The 23,753-nt window shown below is 37.8% G+C and overlaps 4 protein-coding genes across 9 annotated transcripts in view; 1 reads left to right on the top strand and 3 right to left on the bottom strand.

Annotated features, from left to right (window-relative positions):
• Positions 1–880: 880 nt before the first annotated feature.
• On the top strand, positions 881–21,743 carry LOC135110777 (atypical kinase COQ8B, mitochondrial-like). Of its 6 annotated transcripts, XM_064023385.1 has the most exons (12): positions 1,019–1,168; positions 5,837–6,045; positions 11,009–11,256; positions 11,453–11,555; positions 11,696–13,284; positions 13,431–13,656; positions 14,123–14,247; positions 14,452–14,674; positions 19,354–19,514; positions 19,854–20,036; positions 20,368–20,520; positions 20,743–21,743. In XM_064023385.1, exons 3-12 carry the CDS (start codon positions 11,056–11,058, stop codon positions 21,046–21,048), a joined length of 3,270 nt encoding a protein of 1,089 aa, XP_063879455.1. In that variant the 5' UTR covers positions 1,019–1,168; positions 5,837–6,045; positions 11,009–11,055; the 3' UTR covers positions 21,049–21,743. The 6 variants fall into 6 exon arrangements, with proteins under 6 accessions (XP_063879456.1, XP_063879455.1, XP_063879452.1 ...); XM_064023386.1 differs by lacking the exons at positions 1,019–1,168; positions 5,837–6,045 and adding an exon at positions 881–1,006; XM_064023382.1 differs by lacking the exon at positions 5,837–6,045 and having other exon boundaries at positions 1,031–1,168.
• LOC135110834 (uncharacterized) lies at positions 3,969–5,985 on the bottom strand. The gene is made up of 4 exons (XM_064023417.1): positions 5,851–5,985; positions 5,136–5,328; positions 4,548–4,711; positions 3,969–4,314 (listed from the first exon to the last, which is right to left on the bottom strand). The coding sequence occupies exons 1-4, from the start codon at positions 5,941–5,943 to the stop codon at positions 4,018–4,020; spliced, it is 747 nt and encodes a 248-aa protein (XP_063879487.1). The 5' UTR covers positions 5,944–5,985; the 3' UTR covers positions 3,969–4,017.
• Positions 8,056–10,008, bottom strand: LOC135106931 (piggyBac transposable element-derived protein 3-like). Its single transcript, XM_064016386.1, has 2 exons — positions 8,592–10,008; positions 8,056–8,180 (listed from the first exon to the last, which is right to left on the bottom strand). Exons 1-2 carry the CDS (start codon positions 10,006–10,008, stop codon positions 8,056–8,058), a joined length of 1,542 nt encoding a protein of 513 aa, XP_063872456.1.
• Positions 21,744–22,836: 1,093 nt separating the features above from the next.
• The window catches only part of LOC135110838 (large ribosomal subunit protein uL14m-like), a 10,283-nt gene continuing 9,366 nt past the window's right edge, over positions 22,837–23,753 (bottom strand). Inside the window, exon 3 of the mRNA XM_064023421.1 lies at positions 22,837–23,408. Within this exon, the coding sequence (XP_063879491.1) occupies positions 23,155–23,408 (254 nt within the window). The 3' untranslated portion in view covers positions 22,837–23,154. The remainder of the gene's footprint in view (positions 23,409–23,753) is intronic.

Below are 23,753 nucleotides of genomic sequence, written 5' to 3'. Positions count from 1 at the left end.
ACTAATACTAATACTAATACTACTATCATCCTATCACCATACAACAAAAAACAGCCACCATAAACACTACTATTACTACTACTACTACTACCACCCACTCAGCCTCCTCTCCTGAGCTTGGTAGACCATTGGGAGCTGGGCGAGGGGCAGGCTGGGGTGGTAGGCTGCTACGTACTCCTGCGGCTGTAGCAAGAGATCCACCGGCTGAGAGAGAGAGAGAGAGAGAGAGAGAGAGAGAGAGAGAGAGAGATTGTATTGTTATACTAATTCTAAAATTTAACATATTTATGTTGCCATTTTAGTAGCTCGTGGCCCGGGATATGGGAAGATTGTGATACAGACCACGGGATTCAAGATTACTTAAGTAGCTACTTGGTCAAGCTATACTACTGTTGAGATTTTTTAGTAAGATCTCTGCCTGATTTACAGTTCATATATCTATTACGAATACAATATCGTCAGATCCTAAAATTCTAAACTCGTTGTCTAATCATCACATGCATTATTTATCACAAAGATTCTGTTTTAAATCTGAAGCATTGTAAAGCTTTCAAAAACACTTCATGGAGACTGCAGAGCGCTATGCAGCAACTGGCATCTGCAGGAATGGAGCCATAAATAATGAATAAAGTAAATCAATAGATTAATTATCTCTATACATCTTTACCTGATATTTAGCTCTTTTTTTATATCGAATATATGCCAACATTACATAATAGCACACCATACATAAATCTGCCATTCAAACAGTACAAATGAAAGAGGTAATCAAACTTGAATTACACCAAATTCGAGCTACTTATTTACCTACACTTTATTTCTTTCCCACATATATTACATACAACAAAATATCATAACTATTAAGCTTTACACGAACTTGTGATACTGAAGAGAGCATTACGAAATCGTGCATCGTCTGCTTGTTTATGTTTTGTAACGTGTTACGTGATAAATCATACATGAGGAACCATCACAACCACAGGGGACTGCATCCTCCTCACCCTAGGTTTGAATACTCTTTACTTATACAGGTTCAAGCTGCCGGGTAACTTTTGTAGTATCCAATAGCATAAAGAATGTATATTATGTTCATTATAAGGGTGCCGAGCAGTAGAGGAAACGAGAGGCGGTGTGCTTGACTACATTCTACAAGGATCTTAGAGAACAGGTAAAGATGCCTTTCACTCACACAGATTCATGCTGCTGATTAACTTTAGTAGCATCCAATTTTATAAAAGCGTAATGTGTGTCTTACATGGGTGCCGAGCAGGAACAAGAATGCGTTTTGCCACAATCTACAGGAATTTCTAAAGAACAAGTAAGAGAGATTAAATATATGGGTGCCAACCATTGAAGACGGTAACGGATGTCAGGAAGTGCCTCCATGTGAAATTAGCACCGTATTACGAATATCCCTGAACAAGATCTGTTGTGAGTGGCACTCCTCTGAGGACCAAGGTTTGGCTCATCCTCAGGGGCTTTGGTGGAAGGAGATTGTACAGTAAATTTTTACAATAGGACCAAACGCCATTCCGAATACAAAAGTATGATATTCTCTATTTTTTTATTTTATTTGTTTATTTATTTTTTATTGATGATTTTGAGAAAACACGTCAGAAATACTTAATTTTGCCTCCTCTCCCCTCATCCCCTACGATCTTGGGAACTCGTCTGAAAAGGAGTTATATGGTCAGGGAACACGAACCTGACCTGACCAAACTTAATCTCACCTGACCGAACCTACTGTAGCAAATTACATATATTTCACATTAAAAAATATCAATGTTCAGACATGATTGGACGCATTTGAAAGCAGCAGATACGCATCACCTGACAAAAATTCCCTACATCATGGAAACTGTTAATTTGCAATGAAAACTTAAATAAAGTAGGTTTTTCAGTATTCATAAAGGTAACCGAAAGCTTCTTCTAAATTTATAGAGTATTATGGTCCTCTCCTAAAATAATATTGATTGTATGTATGTTGTGTTGGGATGAATTTGGAAATGTCATTACTGATATATTGTTTGGAGATTATTATTTTCTTTAGCTCATATATCCCAACGAAAGTCCTTTATTTATCATTCTATAAACAAATCATAAATACTTCCTGCTTGTATCTGATTCTTCTGTACATAACTCAGTCCTTCATTCTTTCAAACTCTTAACTAACACTACTTCCAATGGACTGGTGTACCTGCACACTTGAGCTACCCTAGTTTATCTAGTATATTGCAACCAATTTCATTACTAGCTAGACTGGCCAGAGTAATAAGGTAGCCAACTAGATGAGTAAATCTAGCAGTTAGGAGATTCAGGCAAAACTTTACATGCCAGTTAGGTACATAGATTTACTCACCAGAATGGGTTACCTGTCAGTCAAAACTCTTAACAAAGTAGCCCAGTTATATTCAAGGCATGCCAATCTAGAATGGCAGGAAATTGCAGGCAGTTGGACAAGCATACTTAAATTGTGAAGAAGTGTCTCCCTACTAGTTAGGAAAAGAAAGAGTGTGAATAAATTAAAGATACCAATAGTTATGAGATAATTTCTAACCTAACTGAGAAAAACTCGTTAAATAAGACTGCATGCAGTTTAAGAGTAATTAGTGTGATGCCTTGCCTTGACACATCTTGGAAATACAGTGTAAAGGAAACAGTTTGTAGAAAGCAACATTAGTGTTAAAAATTAGTTCTCAGTATCTAAACAGCCACACTAAGGCTAAGACCATAAGCCTGATACTTCTTCCATCAAGTTGTACTTGGTTATAGTGATTTCATCATGTCAGAGTGATGTCTTATTATTTAGAATTTCTCAAACTGAAATTTGATTGATCTTGAAATTAGCTAGATGTGGTTCACCAAAAAAATTATTGACAAATTTATTTTTCATCCAACATATTAATCCCCAGAAGTCCTGCAGGAATTTGTAAACTGAGTGCTGTTTGGGTGTGTGTGTATATATATATATATATATATATATATATATATATATATATATATATATATATATATATATATATATATATATATATTGTCTACTATACACTATGCCATAATGTATAGAAAAAATACCATAATTTTCACATTTCTGTATAATAATTTAGGCTGGCCGGCAGCACAACCCTGGCACCCACACATTGCTTCTGCCTCAGTCTCACACCAGCAGATATTATTAAAGGTTGTGATGCTCCTGACCACTCACCCCCTTGATCAAGATAGCATCTTCTCCCCTCTCCTACTTGCACTGCTAGACAGAAAATCCTGTTCATGGCACAGAAGATGGAAAGAGAGAGAGAGAGGGTGGGATGGATAGAGGGAGGAAAGGGAGAGTAGGGTATGGAAGGGAAGGGGAGGTTAGAAGTTGTGGCTCTCCTGACCCACTCACTGCCACTTTTATCGGATTATTGCCTTTAATATCATTGGCTTCACCCCAATTAGTCCAGCATAGCCAAGGTTTATGGTGATATATATATATATATATATATATATATATATATATATATATATATATATATATATATATATATATATATATATATATATATATATATATATATTCACAACTTGATTACTGGTTTTACTATGTTGTATTTATTTTAGTTAGATCACTCTATCATCATTCATAAATAGTAAAAAATAATAATAATTCAAACTTTAAGCCTGTCATTAAAAACAAAAAATTAGTAAAGAAAACTGCAAATGCATTGCTGCTGTTGCTGTGAAGTGAATGAGTTAGCTTTTTTGGCTCCACTTCCATTATAACACTGCCTTCACTGATAAGTATTAATGCATAAGTTAATGAAAAATAAACTCTTAGGAGCTAGAGCATACAGATGAAGACAAAATTTTTTCTTTATCCTGTTGTTTCATTTAGACTTTATTGAATTTTTGTATGATGGAAAAAACATATGTACTTCAGCTTAAGTGCCTTATCTGCTGTGTTTGTGGAAATGAAACTGAAGAAAATTATTTTATGTATGTAATTTAAATTTCCATAACTCAACTTGAATCATGTTAGCAGTACCCAGAATCTAGATGTAAAAAGGGATTGCAGATGTCATTCAGCAACATGTTAATATACATTTCCACAGCAACATAGCCACTATGCAAAGGATTAGCACAGTTCCAGGACATATCATATGAATTCTTGTAATCTTGTCTGCATTGAACATAGTAGGCATCAGAGAAGGGAATGTTGCTGTCCCAGAGAGTTATGTCAGTGCCTGAGACATAACTTGAGAAGAAAGTGTTGTACTGATCAATGATGTTGTTTGAGTAAATGTTGAGGTATTTCTTGAAGATCTGAGATTCCTGGAAAGTGAAAAAATGAATTATTTGATAAAATGCAAGAATAAACTTAAACAAAAGAGTAAAAAAATATGATAACTAGTTGAGTAAATACACAAAAAAGAGCAATTGACAGGAATAATTCATTCTTCTGTGTGCACTTTAAGAACAAAAGAAAATAAGGAGACTGTAAAAGGCCAATTGACCTTCACAGATCGGCTCCAGAATGCATATCTTTTTCCATTTACCATACACACCTGCACATGATCCTGTAAAAGCAAAATAATATGTGTTGACTTTGCCTGCTGTGCCAAAAGGGGTAGGAGGGAGGTCATGTGCTGCCTGAACCTGTCAAACGCACTGGCAGGTGACTCAAAGCTCTTTGGGGAGGCAGCATTCTTCATCCAGTGGAGACCAGACCCTGTGGTAGGCAAGGAAAAGTTTATTGATTAGTCAGCTTTACATGGGAGTGAGTGCTGCTATATGATTTACATGTTATTGCCATTATAAACTCAAAATCATTTAATCATGGTATAAAAGATAGTGGTGCTCTGTTTCCTAAGTTCTGTCATCCCTTTTTTAGTTAGAGTTCTGAATACCAAACTAGTCTGATAAGATGCATCTGGAGTTGCTTTATCTGGTGGGTTTTGTGAGTCTTTTCTACAGTTACCTTATCTCTTATGTGAGTTTTGCATTTTATTCTTGTAATGATTATTCTGCAAACTTGTTATCAGATGTATCAGATCTCACTTTCATTCTTGCACCTACAAAGTTCTTGTGTTGTATTTGTGATGGTAGTTTTACATTCTTGTCTCGGAGGACAATTGCAGTGACAGAGTACTCACCAATGACTAACAAAGCTGGATGGGGCTGTATGTTATCCACCCATTGACTGAGGAGCTTTGGCAGGAGTGTCAGCAGTGGATCCCAGTAGAACAGGAGCCTCAGTGGGAAGTCCAAATGATGCACTTCAATATTCTCATGGAGCTTCCCAATACGTAGATTTTCAGTCAGCTCATGAATGCTTCGCCACTTTCCCTAAAGCAGTCAGATCAAAAAGTATGGATATTGTTGGTCCATTTTGCTGATTAAAGTCCTTGTTTAACCCTTTGAGTACCACAACATATTTTTTAATTCTATTCTGAAGTTCTGAGATAATATTTATCATAATGAAGATGTAAACATTTTCTTGATACTCATCCACTGGTATTTTATCTCATTTACTCTTCCTCGCTTAATAATAAAGTAATAATGGAAAATTATAAAAATTCAGTAAATTAAAGGCCATGTGCTGCTTTAATTTTTTTATTATTTCATAAAAGCACTTTTCTTTAGCGAGCTCATCAAGAGTTTTTTTCTGAGAATCATAAAATAAAGGTCGTATTATAAAGAAATATCTTCACAACTAGTTAATGAAGGCAAAAATGGATCACCAGTTTACTTTAAAAAATTCTCTCTCTCTCTCTCTCTCTCTCTCTCTCTCTCTCTCTCTCTCTCTCTCTCTCTCTCTCTCTCTCTCTCTCTCTCTCTCTCTCTCCCTCCACAGACTGCAATACTTGCCATTGTGGATGGCTTCCTGTAGTGGAGTCTAGGTGAGCTGAGTCTAGTCACCAAAGCACTGAAGACTTGCCTCACTCGAGAGTCCCCCACCATCACCCATGTCAGGTCTGGCCTTTCACTGTCAGGATGCGGAGGCGAGACTGATGAGGTGCTGAAGGAATAATTCTGAGGGATGGCTTTAAAGAATTTCAGCAGGTACTCATTGGGACTGTGGATGCTGCTGGGTGTTTCAAGATGACTTCGGTGTTTGGCCAGGGTGTGTTTGCCCCTGGTTTCTATCTTATAGCTGAAAAGGGGAGAGATTATTTTTTTTTGTATTTTACCTTTTTTTTCATGTGGAAGAGGCACTTTGGTGGTGCGAGTATTAAGATCAAAGTCCATCATAGATTATTTGACCATTAATGCTAATATATGAAGCGAATACAGTAAGAAAAAAAAAAAGTCAACTAAGTTGTCATAAGTATCACGCATTGCTACACTCAGTTATATTCTGTTGTACTCACCGTGTAGAGAGAAGGGAGGTCATATGAGCATTCCCCACACAGCTCAACACATCTCCTTTCGTATAGTTATGCAGGCGACAGCAGGTGTTGGTATAATACGGTATACCACGCACCTCATAACACCTCCGTGAGAGTGCTGGATGATCTAGGTAGGGAGGCTGTAGTAGGATCATTTGAGTCATCATCAGCAGCATCCACAACCCCAGCAGGCAACACCAGATAACGCGACCACTGCAGCCTCCTCGCCTGCCCTGCCACCATAGCCACACCCCGCGCTGCATCCAGAGCATGCCCCTAGGTGATGTCTCCCGGCCTTAAATTTTCCACCAACACCAAATGAAGTAAAAACAGGCACTATTAGTCATTTAAATATTGTATCTGATTATGTTTACCGTTTCATTTAGTATCTTGCGCCGCATACTTGCTTTTTTTGCATGGAATGGGAAGTCTTGTGCTTTGTGGAGCCCTGGATTAAGTCATGCTCCCTTTGGCGAGAAGAGGATTATTAATGATGATAAGATACGTAATTGCAGAATGGTGTCTCCACTAAAATTTTCACTCACTGCAACGAATTAGTACATAGAAAAGACACTAAGTAATACGGATGCTGTTGCGTGGAAATTATTATCGTATTGTCTTTGCTGGGCCTCGTTGTCTTCAGTGCTGTCCGCTGAGGCGAGGAGAGGACTATGATCGAAATAAGTTATGTAATTGTAGAGGGTTATACCGCTACATACTTAGCATTAGATCAGATGAGCTATATATATATATATATATATATATATATATATATATATATATATATATATATATATATATATATATATATATATGAAGCCAGCGATCGGAGAGGTGTGGGAATATTTACGGGAGCACTTGTCATATGCTACTAATATATATATATATATATATATATATATATATATATATATATATATATATATATATATATATATATATATATATATATATATATATATATATATATATATATATATATATATATATATGAAGCCAGCGATCGGAGAGGTGTGGGAATATTTACGGGAGCACTTGCCATATGCTACTAACGGGCTGAGGCTCTTGAACCCTGCAGGCCTTCACCCGTGTTTGTATTTTGTTCAAACTTCCTCTTACCAACCGTAGTTTGTGGAGTTGTGGTAAAGTCTTACAGTTTCGTTCATTACTTCCTTTTTAGTACTCGTGTGTAATATATGTGGGTAATAATAATTTGAGACTATTCGTGGCATTAATTACTAATTAAGCTGTATTGATTATGGAAGCACATAGTTTTGATAACATTGAAATTACTATGCAAATAATAATAAAATAATAATAATAATTATTATTATTATTATTATTATTGTTATTATTATTATTATTATTATTATTGTTATTATTATTATTATTATTATTATTATTATTATGTAGTAGTAGTAGTAGTAGTAGTAGTAGTCGAAGAAAGTGAAGTCGTAATAGAGAGCACTATGCCGCATGAGGAAAACACGAAAATATACGAGTTAACCCTGCGGCGTGACTTGCATCCACGCACCACTGTTCATGCTGTTTTCACCACCCTGCCCTTCATTCCCTACCTCATTTTAACTCTCTCTCTCTCTCTCTCTCTCTCTCTCTCTCTCTCTCTCTCTCTCTCTCTCTCATGGAATGTTGGAGACTGAGATAGCTTTCGAGTAAGGTGGATTTACAGTTGGTGGGATGCATTGTGCATGTGTAACTGCTCTGTTGTAATCTCCAACAGAAGTTTAGGAGTTGTATATACATATGGTGAATCAGGCTTATTTAACCCTTTAAGGACCAAATTTATATCTACGTGTAGGAAAAATTTGATAATGAGTAAAATCAATTGATTGTATCGAACTTTATTGAAAGTAAACCTTAAGTTTCTACAAAACACATTTCTATAATATATTAATGTATTGGTTCAAAAATGGACCATTGGTCATTTTGACCTTGGAAAACCAATTTATTTCAGAAATGAATTTTTACATTGTTGTGCCTCTATAATCCTTATAAAATAACAAAACTTTCCTACAGATAACTTGTAATCAATAGACAATACAGTATACAATACACAGCCATTTAGAATTGATGTTTTGATTGTGTTTTTCTTTACAGAAAGTACCTATTTTGTGTGAAACTCAATGAAGCAATTTCTTTCTTTATTTAGGCAAAGTGCAACATTGCATTTGCAGCAGTATGTGTTTGGCCTTCCTTTACAATTTGGTAGCTTGCAACGAGGTCTTTCCTTCGTCTCAACAATCTTGGGCCAGTGGCCAATTCCATCTTTTGTGATGTCAACACTTGGAATTGGTTTTGTTGCATGACCTCTCTTTTTTTTTTCCTCGTGCTCTGTCTCAAGACTGCTGGAGCGTGGTCTTCCCACACCGGGTCTTTTCAGGAGGTCTTTGTTTTGGCGTAGGAGAGAATATGCCACCTTCAACTTGAATGCCTGCAACTGAAGTTGCGATTTTTTTGACACCCCTATTGCACTAGCATCCCTCCTGTAGAGAAGCCATGAATTTACTATTGTGACATCAAGAAAGTGGAAAACAAGTTTATGGTAGTACTTGTGAGACCTTATGTGGATTCTATATAAGGCAATCAACGAATCCAGAAGATCAACCCCTCCCATTTCCTCATTATAGGTTTTGACTATTTTGGGGCAAGGAATTTCAACAATCTCCTTCCTTTTCTTGTCATACCTCTTACATGTTCCCAAAGGTTGAGCAGATGAAAAGCTTGTGAGGAGAGTCACACAACGATTGTCTACCCATTTCATTGCACGTAACTCTACTCCATCATAAGTTGTGCTTACCTCTACATGAGACCCCTTTTGCTTTTTCAACATTTCCTTATCTGTAGGCAGAACATTTCCTATCCCTTTCAGTCTGTTTTGTCTCACAGTACCCAGAGAGTAGATCTGCTTCGTTGCTAAATGAGCCATTAGTTTAGGAGATGTGAACCAATTGTCATGGTCTAACAAATGGTTTGCATTTACTGGGATTGTGCGCGCCAACTGCAGAACTATATTGGATGATGGACCCAGATCCGGTTCACCTTGGACTGGCTTTAGGGGCCCATCATAAACATGGAAGTCATTCAAGATCCCAGAGGTATCACACAAAGCAAATACCTTGAAACCCCATTTGTGTGGTTTGGATGGGATGTACTGCTTTAGGTAAGAATTTCCTTTGAAGGGAACAATCATTTCATCAATGCAGCACATTTGTTGCATTGGGATGCTGCGAAATTTTGATTGCAAATGGTCAAGTAGTGGGCGAACCTTGAAAAGCCTGTCAGCATTGGGACCAGTCCTGTCAGGTGCCTGAGTGTTGTCATTGAAATGTAGAGAGCTTTTTATTTCTTCCCATCGCCTTCTACTGAAAACTTTGGATACGGAATCGAATTCCAGCACCCCACTCCAATAAAGCCTAGTGTTAGATATTTTGAACAAGGACATAAGAAAGACAGTCCCTAGAAATTGTTCCAACTCATCTTTATCCAGCTTCAGAGGCTTGTTTACATTTTGTTGTGTTGCATACAAATTGCTTTGTGTCACAATGAACTTTAAACCTGCCTCCATAGAACTGTGACGTGTCCATATCTGAGGAAACAGAATGACCCACTGGTACATTTTTGAACCATTTAAAAACACCTTTTTACATTACAGTAATATAATCCAAAGTCAGGCCAACATTATAAACACATTCTACTGAATATATGGGATATATCATAATTTTTGTAGTGACCTGGCTTACCTATGAGTCATCCAAAAAAATCATTGAAAACGGAGGATCAGTCACTACGTCCTCCCCCTCTGGTGGTCACGAGTCAACTGCTGTTACACAGAAACAAGAGCTTTTTTTCCACATATCGTGTGAGTGATGTTTTCTGATATGGTGCAAAAATGTACCACCGGACGGACACGCCTCTACAAGGGAATTTCATCCAAGGAAAAGCACGCTTTTGAAGTGGTTCATAATTGTACCAATGGTCCTTATAGGGTTAATGACTATTTCAATGTGATTCTTACATTAGGAGACTTAAAGTAGCCAATGATAGCCTGTTATAACAATTCCCTGCAATGATGTTACATGCTCCCCCTCCCCCGGTACAGGAAGAGCATTAATAAGTTCAAATCGATCAGATAAGGTTGATGCATAACAAATGTAGTATGTATATCCAGATTTCATTATATTCTTGTAACACCTGTATGAAACTATAAAGACCGGCAGTGGCACATGCATGATCCAGAAGTGACATGAGCTTTTCCTATCGACACTCATGGTTGACAAGTATGTTGGGTTGAGGTCAGGAGTAGAGGAAGCTTCTACATTAACTTCCACTGATTAGCTTGGTCTGTCTCGGTTTTCTGACAGTATTCTGTTTGATCTTTTTTTTTTTTTTTTTTCCCTTTGAACAGCATTTGGGCTACTTTTTATGGTCGTAGACAATTTCTCCTTTAATGTTCATCCTTGACATGTCTTTCTCCACACGCCATCTCTAGGTTCTTTTTTATCTTCCCCTCTGGTCTTCTTCCAATTACTTCCAACACTTATGCTCTTCAGAGTAATGGGTGCTGATACTCTTAGCAAATATAAAAGCAATTTATAGATATACTCAATATATTTCAGGTTTTCTTAGCTAATCTAGTGATCAAGTGACCTGCTTGGCTTCCAATATGGCCAAGCCTCCAAGGAGTAGTGACCTAGTGACAGTGCTACGTGGCTTGGCACGAGTTGGCTCCGCTGCTGTGGATGTCAGGTCACAGGAGATGACCCGTGCATGGGCCACGTCATCCATACGACCTGCTGTCCTGGAAGGGGCCACAAGACTACAGGAAACTTTGACCACTGTGATTCAGCAGCCCCAGACTGTACAGGTATACTCTCTCTCTCTCTCTCTCTCTCTCTCTCTCTCTCTCTCTCTCTCTCTCTCTCTCTCTCTCTCTCTCTCTCTCTCTCTCTCTCTCTCTCTCTCTCTCTCTCTCTCACCTATTTGATTTTAGCCATGTTAAAATTCATATACCTAATTAATTTTACCCTACAATAAAGAGTGATGTACTATAACCTTTGCAGAGAAATGCTGCAAAGGGTGCCAGTGAAGCCTTGGCTCGCATGTCCATGGTCACTGAGGGCTTGAGGGCATACAATAGCAGCAATGTGCAGCAGCCTGCCACAGGTGAGTTTCTCTCATATATTTTGCAGCTCCATCATAGAAAATCATGGCACAAATATTATTTTTATTATTCCAAGGATTAAGAATTGCCTTAAATTATGTGAATGTTTACTATTTCTATTACAAATGGTCTTGTTTTCCAGAGTTCTCTGAGAAATTTGATAGTATAGAGGATACTTTACATGATCACAGAGTTGAAGAACTGAACATTGAGGAGCTTTTGATGCAGGAAGCTTCAAGTGGGCCTGCTCTGGCTTCCCTTGATCCCACCATTGATGATGGCCTGGGGAGAGTGCAGGAGGAGGCAGGTAATATTGTTGACAAAGCAAGAAGCACCAGAGAAGAAGTCACTAAACGAGTTGAGGAGTTTGAACCTCTTCTGAATATAGCAAAAGGTGAAGAAAAAGAAATTACCAAAGAGAATCTTGAAATCCTAGATCGAAAGTTGTCAGAGCTTGAGCTTGGGGGCATTTCACATGGACAGTCTTTTGTGGCTGAAGAGGAAGCAGCAGTGGCAGATTGTAACCAGGAAAATGTCAGTTCTGATGGGGCGAAAGAGTCACCAGAACACAGTGGTGTCAGTGCCTCAGCCTCCACTAGTCCACAAGAGCTCACCATTGAAAGCTTCATGATGCATGAAACTATGGACAGCTACACTGACCAGTTACTATCCAAAAGTCAAAGCTATTTATATAATGAAGTTCAAGCAGCTGCAGAAACTGTTCAGAAAAATGTTGATGGAATGGGAAATGAAATTAATCAAAGAGTGGTGGAATTTGAACCTCTCCTGGACATGAAAAATGTTGAGAAACAGGAAATTACAGAAGAAGATCTTCAAGTTATTGATGAAAGCTTGTCTGACTTGCAAGATGTTGCTTTTGGGCACAACCTAAAGATATTCAAAGAAATAGAGAATCCCAAACCTGTAGAAGATGTCATACATGATATTGTTACCAGCCAAACTCCTGACACAGAAAAGGCAACAAAAGCTGAACCTGAAACTCTAGAACAGGACTTGTACAACACTGTGCAAAGGGAGGACTTCAAAGAACAATGTGACAGCACCCCTGAACTTGCAGACCATAGTAAGGATGCTACAATAGAATTAGAAAATTCCATATCACAGGTTGCAAAACTTGTCACTGTAGATGACTCCTACACCTCAACAGTCAGTGACATGAAAGTTGATGTCCAAATGCAGCCTTCTGTTGATGTGCCTCAAACAGAAAAAAATATTAGCTCAGAAACAGTGTCTGAAGGAACTCCAGTTTCTTCAGTTGCACCTCCAAGTTCTGATTCCACCATGCCTAGGGGAACTGGTGGGGTTGCTGTTGCTCCTGCTATATCTTCCACAGGAGCTGCTGCTACTGCCACTGCTGTTGCTGCTGCATCCACAGTAGTTACAGCTGCTGCTGCTGCTACTACTGTTGCATCACCCACAGAATCTCTAGGTGAAAGTGCTGCTGCTGCTGCTGCTGCTGCTGCTACTGCTGCTGTATCACCCGCAGTATCCTCAAGTGTTGCTGCTGCTGTTGCATCACCCTCAGTAGTTGCAGGTGAAGGTGCTGCTGCTGTATCACCCACAGTATCAGCAGGTGCAGGTGCTACTGCTGCTACTGATGATGTGAGCAATGTCACTGTTACAAGACTGGAATTGAAGCCTGTGTCAGCAAAGCCTAAGCCAAAACTATTAGGAAAGAAACCCTTGGCCAAAGAAAAGCCCAAGTCAACAGTATGTATTGCAATACATATCAAGTATTTGTTACACCTAAGGAAACATGCAAATATACCATCCACGGTGTTGATTATACAGCAAACACTAATGGAGATTTTTGGAGATGAAGTTGATTATTAATGCAATAATATATTAATTTTCAGTTAGCAGAAAATGCACAGGCACGAAAGGTTCCTCATTCCCGCATCAGTCGCCTGGTGAGTTTTGGTGGCCTGGCAGCAGGGCTGGGGATGGGCACACTAGCAGAGGTGACACGGCGCTCATTGGGACTACGGCAGGGCAAGGGTGGCGGCTCTCTGCTCGACTCCTCACCCTTTCTAACAGAAGCTAATGCCAAAAGAATTGTTGACACTCTGTGTAAAGTTAGAGGTGAGAATACTTTATGAGATCATAGGATTTGATAATGCATGATTAGTCTTTTTGTGTGTATAATAACAAGTGAAGTTGGAAAACAGACATTGTGTGAAAGGATATCATAGTATTGTATTCTGAAATTGAATAATATCCACCTAGAAATAGAGAATAGTTGATTTGCTTTAGGCATTTAGGAGTCCACATGTATGGTTATTTACCATGTTAGACATCACATTTATTTGATTATTGCCTTCCCATTTTTAGAGTACATCACATTTTTTTCAGAAAAATGTGAATTAATTGACAATAAAAAAAATGTGCATTATATGAGTGGCACTTTTTAATCAGACAGTACATCATTGAACACAAAAAATATATATATTTGGATTTTTTATGTGCATAGTGCTTGCAAATCTTACAAATTATGACAACCTTTAAAGGTAGTAGTGCTTCTCTTGTATATTCATATCCTTATCATCAGGGGCTGCCTTGAAGCTTGGACAGATGTTGAGTATCCAGGACAGTGCTCTCATCAACCCTCAGCTGCAGAAGATCTTTGAACGAGTCCGTCAGTCTGCAGATTTCATGCCCACCTGGCAGCTGGAGGTGAGATGTCTTGTGCTTGTAGAATTCATGAATGTATTCATATGTATGATTTGCTTTATTCAAAATCTCTTTGTGGGACCATAGAATACTTAATAGTTGTTTATATTGCCAAATGAGTCAGCAGATTAAGTCATTTTCATAATATCAAGTGTCTTGAATCTTTTCTTGTCTTATTTCTGTCATCATTTGTCACTATTATTTTAGGAAACAATTATAAGACAGCTGGGGGATGACTGGCGCTCCAAGGTAGCTACTTTTGATGAGAAGCCCTTTGCTGCAGCCTCCATTGGCCAGGTACATTTAGCCACATTACATGATGGCCGTCCAGTGGCCATGAAAATTCAGTATCCAGGTGTTGCAGAAGGAATTGAGAGTGACATCAACAACCTTGTTTCATCTTTAAAAGTGGCAAACATTTTCCCTGAAGGTAAGGATACACTCCTCCCATTCTTTCAATTGAAAATATGTTTTTGAGAAGAGATATAACCAGTTTTCTTTTAGTATAGGAACATTGAGTATATATATATATATATATATATATATATATATATATATATATATATATATATATATATATATATATATATATATATATATATATATATATATATATACACACAGTAGGGTATGTGACAACACATGGTTGTTACAACATACAACTGCAATAACACACTGAAATTTTAATAAATATTTAATCGGAATAAAGAGCCAAAACTAGCATGATGAACACGCCACTCATACAAGGACTGGAATTTTAATAAACATTTAATCGGAATAACAAACCAAAACTGGCAAGACAAACTTGCCATTCATGTGAGCTCTGAAATTTTAAAAATTAATCAGAATAGCAAACTAACACTCAAAAGACTAATTCACCTGCTGTGCAAGCCACTGCTCACCTATCTACCACCTGCCCGTTCATCCCTTCTTTTCCTTTTCTCTCCCTTCTTTCATCTTGTCTCAAACCTCCCTCCCTGTCACCTCACCTCTCTGTAATTTTCACTCAATCCTTTCTCACTCTTTCTCACTCTTATATGCATAATTCCATTTACATTCTCAGTCAGTTTCATTCTTTTTAGCAATCCTTACGATTGTTCTTTCAGAGATCAAGAGAGAGAGAGAGGGAAGGATGGAGAGAGAGAGAGAGAGAGAGAGAGAGAGAGAGAGAGAGAGAGAGAGAGAGAGAGAGAGAGAGAGAGAGAGAGAGGGGGGCGGTGAAGTAGTTCTCTGGAAAAAAGTCAAAAGGAGAAGAAATAGAGGGGGGGAGAGAGAGAGAGAGAGAGAGAGAGAGAGAGAGAGAGAGAGAGAGAGAGAGAGAGAGAGAGAGAGATGGCTCCAACTTAAGGGGGTTTACTGTATGTATACGCATGACATTTATACATGGAACAGGAAATTAAAGCAATAGGACTACCGTCCTATTGCTTTAATTTCCTGCTTATCTAAAGTTTTTGAATCTATCCTCAACAGGAAGATTCTTAAACATCTATCACTTCACAACCTTCTATCTGATTGCCAGTATGGGTTCCGTCAAGGCCGCTCTACTGGTGATCTTCTGGCTTTCCTTACTGAGTCTTGGTCATCCTCTTTTAGAGATTTTGGTGAAACTTTTGCTGTTGCCTTGGACATGTCAAAAGCCTTTGATAGAGTCTGGCACAAAGCTTTGATTTCCAAACTACCCTCCTACGGTTTCTATCCTTCTCTCTGTAACTTCATCTCAAGTTTCCTTTCTGAACGTTCTATTGCTGCTGTGGTAGACGGTCACTGTTTTTCTCCTAAATCTATTAACAGTGGTGTTCCTCAGGGTTCTGTCCTGTCACCCACTCTCTTCTTATTATTCATTAATGATCTTCTAAACCAAACTTCTTGTCCTATCCACTCCTACGCTGATGATACCACCCTGCACTTTTCCATGTCTTTTCTTAGACGTCCAACCCTTCAGGAGGTAAACATATCATGCAAGGAAGCCACAGAACGCCTGACTTCTGATCTTTCTAAAATTTCTGATTGGGGCAGAGCAAACTTGGTATTGTTCAATGCCTCAAAAACTCAATTCTTCCATCTATCAACTCGACACAACCTTCCAGACAACTATCCCCTCTTCTTCAATGACACTCAACTGTCCCCCTCTTCTACACTGAACATCCTCGGTCTGTCCTTTACTTATAATCTGAAATGGAAACTTCACATCTCATCTCTAGCTAAAACAGCTTCTGTGAAGTTAGGTGTTCTGAGACGTCTCCGCCAGTTTTTCTCACCCCCCCCCAGCTGCTAACTCTGTACAAGGGCCTTATCCGTCCATGTATGGAGTATGCTTCACATGTCTGGGGGGGTTCCACTCATACTGCTCTTCTAGACAGGGTGGAATTCAAAAGCTTTTCGTCTCATCAACTCCTCTCCTCTAACTGACTGTCTTCAGCCTCTCTCTCACCGCCACAATGTTGCATATCTAGCTGTCTTCTACCGCTATTTTCATGCTAACTGCTCTTCTGATCTTGCTAACTACATGCCTCCCCTCCTTCCGCGGCCTCGCTGCACAAGACTTTCTTCTTTCTCTCACCCCTATTCTGTCCACCTCTCTAACGCAAGAGTTAACCAGTATTCTCAATCATTCATCCCTTTCTCTGGTAAACTCTGGAACTCCCTGCCTGCTTCTGTATTTCCACCTTCCTACGACTTGAATTCCTTCAAGAGGGAGATTTCAAGACACTTATCCACCAATTTTTGACCACTGCTTTGACCCTTTTATGGGACTGGCATTTCAGTGGGCATTTTTTTATTAGATTTTTGTTGCCCTTGGCCAGTATCCTTCCTACATAAAAAAAAAAAAAAAAAAAAAAAAAAAATGCCAAAGCAGCATGAAACTTGGGATGGTAAGAATTTAGGACTAGGTGTGAAACTCAGGAGGATACTGTATATATTCGTTGTCTTATCTCAAATGTAGTAGTGTAAATGTGCTTATTTTTATTTTATTTTTATTTTTATTTATTTTTCTTTTATTTTTTTTATTTTTTTATTTTTTTTAAAAAATATGAATTTTTTTTATATTGTTTTCTGGTTCCCTGGAACCAATTAATTTTTTCCCATAGGTTCTTCAATCACCATAACACACACATTTCCCATAATGAACACTACATTGGAATAAATCATGTTCGTTGTCACATACCTTACTGTGTGTGTGTGTGTGTGTGTGTGTGTGTGTATATATATATATATATATATATATATATATATATATATATATATATATATATATATATATTATATATATATATATATATATATATATATATATATATATATATATATATATATATATATATATATATATATATATATACACAGCAGTACTTCATGATTCAAACTTAATTGGTTCTTTTGGGCTGTTCAAATTGGGAAGCAATTTATTCCATTCTTATTTATATAAAAAGAATGAATCCATACCAGGCCCTAAAGTCATCCTTTTTTTTTTTATGGGTTTATGTTGTGCCGTAAACATAGAAATTAATGAAAATAACCTAAATTATAGAAAAAAAATACCGTAAAAGAAAACATGAAGTACCATGTATTTCATTGTATAAGACAGGACTTGAATCATCCTAAAAAAGAAGCAAACAAACTAGGTCATCCTATATGTCTGATATATTAGAAATTATGCTAAATACCATTGTAAGTAAACACCAACCTCAAAATTATGAGTCATTGAAAGTTTCTGGCATGTTCAGTCTTGAAAACAGTTCTGTACAAAATTTTTATTTCACACTAAAATTCTCTCTCTCTCTCTCTCTCTCTCTCTCTCTCTCTCTCTCTCTCTCTCTCTCTCTCTCTCTCTCTCTCTCTCTCTCTCACACACACACACACACACACACACACACACACACACACACACACACACACACACACACACACACACACACACACACACACACACACACACACACACACACACACACACACACACACACCCTGCCCTCCATCTCTCTCTCTCTCTCTCTCTCTCTCTCTCTCTCTCTCTCTCTCTCTCTCTCTCTCTCTCTCTCTCTCTCTCTCTCTCTCTCTCTCTCTCTCTCTCTCTCTCTCTCTCTCTCTGAAAGTAAGAGCAATCTTGAGAATTGCTAAATAGAATGAGGTTGATAGAGAATGAAAATGGAATTACACGAGAATGAGAAAGAGTGGGAAAAGATGAAGATTTTTTTTTTTTTTTTGGAGGGGGGGGAGGTATTGCTCCCTTGTTTCTTATCTCTGACAGATATGGGGGAGGGGAGTTGACAGGGAAGGAGGTTTGAGACCAGATGAAAGAGGAAGGGAGAGGAAAGGAACCATGGGAAGAAGGGACACTTGGGGAAGGGGAGTAAATTACAGGGGGAAGTGGAGGAGAGAGAGAGAGATGGAGAAGGAGATTAAATTACCTGAGGCAAGAAAATGGAGGAGAGAGAGAGAGAGAGAGAGAGAGAGAGAGAGAGAGAGAGAGAGAGAGAGATGGAAGGAGGGAGGGTGGGTAGGAAAGATAGAAAGATGAAGGATATGAGGAGGGATAGGGGAGAGGGGCAGAGAAGAGAGAGAGAGAGAAGGGGGAAGGAGGAGAAGGAAGGGGGGGAAGGAGAAATGCAAAAGGGACTAGTGACCAAGTGGCATCACTTGAACGGGTGTTTGTGTTCAAATTGGAGGACTGCATTCAAATTGGAGAATAAAATTTATTTGCCAACCCTGTTTGAATTGGGAGTTGTTCAAATTGAAGGGCATTCAAATCACAGGGTATGACTGTATATATTTATTTATTTATTTATTTATTTACATATTTATTTATTTATATACATATTTATTTATTTATTTATTTTCTTATTTTCTTATTTATTTTTTACCAAAATGTAACACCAGTAATTCATTTGATATTCAGTTATTGTAACATTGGGTTTATGGTAATGGCCTAATGTGGCAATACCACACAGCTGCAGGTGTGGGAGGAAGTGCCATAAACCAGTATTCATTGTGCTTTACTCACCAAGATCCATTTAACCAACTTTTTTTTTGTCATATTGATTTATGTATGCAGAGTCCCACCATCAGTTGAACATCTTGCAGGTTCTCACATATAAACGTAATTTGCAGGACTGTTTGTGGACTCGGTCATTGAAGTAGCCAAGAGGGAGCTGCGGTGGGAGTGTGACTATGTACGGGAGGCAGAGTGCACCAGGAGGTTTAAGGAGCTCGTGAAACCATACCCTGAGCTGTATGTCCCTGAAGTAATCCCTGAGTTGTCTACTCCACAGGTATTTGGAAGGGAAATCTACTTTATACATATTGTATTTATAATGCTACCTACCTATTTTTTTTTCAGACTACAAGTAAATAATGTGAGCAAGATTAGTTTGGAAAAATGCTTTAAGTGACAAAACCAAATGCCAGAAATTCTGAGTATATTATATAAAAAAAAAGCAGAAATTGCTTTTAATAGTTAGAATAAAGGAATCAGAAGTAGTAGTGCTGTGTTTACTTATGGTTGAGTTTTCAGTGCTTTCAACAAATGGTATCAGAATGCTTTTACTTTAAATGGACTTCTGAACGGACTTTAAGTGCTATTAACCTATTGTAATCATAACTTTTTACAGATCATCACAACAGAGCTGATTGCTGGCATCCCAGTAGATAAATGCATAGAAGTAGACCAGGAATCCAAAAACTACATATGTGAGAAAGTGCTGAGCGTTTGCTTGATGGAACTCTTTCAGTTTGGCTTCATGCAGACTGATCCAAACTGGTCCAATTTCTTTTATGATGCTGAAACAGAACAGGTTCGTACAGTCATGAAATTCACCCCTCTGCACTCACTTCCACTGTGTTTTGTGTGCTTTGTCTGCAAATCTTTACCTTAAGTCTTCTGATCTGCTGACAGTCTTCTAACATTTTATTTGTACTAAGCAGATCAGAGGACTTAAGACTTAAGGAAATTAGTTTGATGACTTATTTAACTATTGACCATGACTATACTGGTACACATAATATATACAAAAGAAAACATTGTTAAAGAAGTCTTGTTTTCTTTTGAGGTACTTTTGAATTTGTCATACATTCTTTCATGTCCACAATTTTTATTCTATCATCATATTTTCTGTACTTTCACAGCTAGCACTTCTAGATTTTGGAGCTTGCCGGGACTATGATAAAGACTTTGTGGATAAGTACCTTAACCTTATCCATGGAGCAGCAGTCAAGGATAGAGATAAGGTTCTGAAATACTCCCAGGAACTTGGTTTCCTCACTGGTTATGAAGCAAAGGTAAATAAAGGTTTTTCTTGTATGTTATAAATTATGTACTTTTGTTATGATGACATTTTTTACTCAATATGCAATTCATAACAACTTTGTTAGCTTGTATATTGTTACTAATTATACTAAAAGGCTCATATAAAAAATATTAAGATTTTCTAAAGTTGATGTGAATGTAAGAAAATTTAGAGGAATAATTATTGATAAGGAGTATTTCTTTTAATTTTACAGGTAATGATAGATGCTCACATAGATGCCATCATGATTTTGGGAGAAGCATTCCAAGAAGACAAGCCTTTTAACTTTGGGGACCAGAATACCACATACAGAATTCAGCATTTGGTCCCTGTCATGATCTCCCACAGGATGTGTGCACCACCAGAGGAAATCTATTCCCTGCATCGGAAAATGTCTGGAGTATTTCTCCTGTGTGCCAAATTGAAGGGTGTTGTCAATTGCTACAGTCTTTTCCAAGAGATATTAGTAAACTACAAGTTTGGCGGTACCTGGGAAGATTTCCGTGCTGGCAAACTATAATATTCATAGGTATTTTATCTTGGTATTATAGATTATCACAGCCTATCTTGGGAATAGGAATACAGGGGAGGAGGTCCCATTCTCCTCGCCACTCCCTTTTAGTCAGCTCTCGTGAAATGCAGGGAATATGACAGGAGCATTCCTCCAACCCAGTTATAGAGTGTGACTATACCTCTGAAGGAAGACACAGTGACATCTTGTCTGCCCTATCTTTCTTAAGGGGATTTCATCTTGGTATATATATATATATATATATATATATATATATATATATATATATATATATATATATATATATATATATATATATATATATAGTAAATACTATTTTTTAGACTAATATCTTTACAGCAGTCACTGAGGCAGTGACAAATTTCTAATAGGTTGGTAAAAGTTGCTTGCCTAGCTTTCATTTGCTAATGGAAAGAAAATTGTGATCCACGTTGGTCTGCAAAGTAGACTCTTTCCTTGAACACTTACATCAGTGGCAAATAATCTGTCATAGCTTTATCAGTGAAAATCTCATGCAAATTGCAATGGCTACTTTGCAGCATACATGCCACTTTGTGTGTCAATCCATCCCTTAGTCTGTCTATAGGTCTGTGATGTTCCTTCTAGAGTCTCTCTCTCTCTCTCTCTCTCTCTCTCTCTCTCTCTCTCTCTCTCTCTCTCTCTCTCTCTCTCTCTCTCTCTCTCTTGAAGCTCCTTTCATATGTATATTTCTAAGAAAAGTTCCTATCCATACTTTTCCATGCAAACAAGCCTTGGTTCCTGCAGCTCTTGTGTTCTGTATCTTTGTCACACTCTGTCTGTCAATCTCAAAGTATTGCCTGTCTCATTACATTGCTTCAAAGCCCAGCACAAACTTATACCCAGCTCATGTTCCCTCTTATGATAAGCTGCAATATTGTATATAGTAGTTTGTTCATAATTTGTGTAATAATTACTTTTGGAGCAAACTCACATACAAGGCATCCGGCATCACAATCATGACTGAGCTGCTTGCAATAGTTTCTTTTTAAATGGCACAACTTTCTCTAAACCATACTCTGTTATATACCATTACTGAAGGTGCATAAACATCCTATATTCACTTAGGTTCAGAAGTATAAATTTGTGTATCATTTTGGTATTTCTGATGAAGCTGCCTCTCAAAGAATTACAAGTGCAGCCTGCCATACCTATAGCTTAGCCAGTATGTGTTAAACAGCTATTTGTTCACCACACAGCTTTTGCCATATTGAAAAAGCTATAGCCATGTTCATGCTACAGCTGTATTAATGTTTATCTTCATTTATTACATGCCTTCTTTAACCAGCAGTTGTGAAGATGAATTGCTCAAGATCACTTGGAAGTGCATAAGAAATGCTGGAGTGTAGGAGTAGAATGTAGCTGTAGGGAGAAGAGTGATGATGTATGCTTAGGTAAACATATGTGAGCTTAATTACTCAGGACTTTCTCTTGATTTGGTTAGTGTTGTGATGCCAAACACCTCATGTGATAGTTATAATTGTAATAATGACATTGTTAGTCATATGCCAGAACACTCATATACAAGTATGTTACTTACCCCATGTAAAGATAAACTTTTACACTACTTTCAGTAACAGTGGAATTTTAAAAATATATACAGTTTGTCGTCTCTTTTCTTATACATATCTACATTGTCTTGTTTACCTCTCTGGTTGTGACATAATCCATCACTAGTCTCATATTGCAAACACACACACACAGGCAGAATTGTCTGCCTTCCACTCCTGCTGGGTTACAAGGTCACAACTCAGCTTACTTCTCATATCTTTATTTTGCCCAGTGTACCAGTCACAATATGAAAGGCAAACTCAGTTTTTAATAAATTATCAAAGATATGTTCATATGTGTATTCTCCATTTGCTCACATTCACTCACTCACGCACTTTGTCACCGCTGTAGTTCAGTCGTCCCTTTGTATTTATAAGAATTTCTAAAAGTCTACAGAGGTTGAAAACTGCAGCATATATTTTTATTTACTATTGAATTTATTTACAATTTGTATAAATTAGATAAGCTTACATGTAATTAAAATTATAATTTAACAACTGAAGAGATTTAATGGGCTTCCATAATTTATATAAAACGTGTTGCAATTGATAATATTTTTGTATAATCTGCACCTTTTGGTCGCGACATGTCTGTGAGTTTTTTACGGAGCATTGTTGGAATGGGTACATGTATCCTGGTGCCCAGTGGTGAGCCATTCTCATCAATGAGCACAATGTTGTTGCTGTCAAACTTTGGCATGAGAGGCTTCTGGTCCTGGTGGCACCCAGTCAGGATGGCTTGCTTCTTCTGGCCCTTGATGGCAACTAGCACCTTGTCACCTGGAAGCCATCATGGGTAAAGCAAAGAATCCAAAAGATATCAGAGTAAAATAATTCAATAATCTAAAATATACATATAATATAACTAATCATAACGGAGTCAAACACTTTTGGCCTCATCAGTTCCACCCCCTCTAAAGGCTCATCTACACTATACCTCATGCCACACTACATGACACAATATCAAGAAGGGGTTGGGGGCGGGTAAACGTCCACACTATAGTAGGGGACACTACCCAGCATGCTGCTGCACTAGCCAATAGGTTTTGTACTGTATGCTGATACACACACATAAGCCAAAATCTCATTTTTTATAATATAGAGTAAAAAAGGAAGAGGGAGGAA

This window comes from Scylla paramamosain, chromosome 2, assembly GCF_035594125.1.
Source record: "Scylla paramamosain isolate STU-SP2022 chromosome 2, ASM3559412v1, whole genome shotgun sequence".
Lineage (NCBI taxonomy): Eukaryota > Metazoa > Arthropoda > Malacostraca > Decapoda > Portunidae > Scylla > Scylla paramamosain.
The sequence above is the reverse complement of the archived record's forward strand: the minus strand, read 5'-3'. Positions and strand labels throughout refer to the sequence as shown.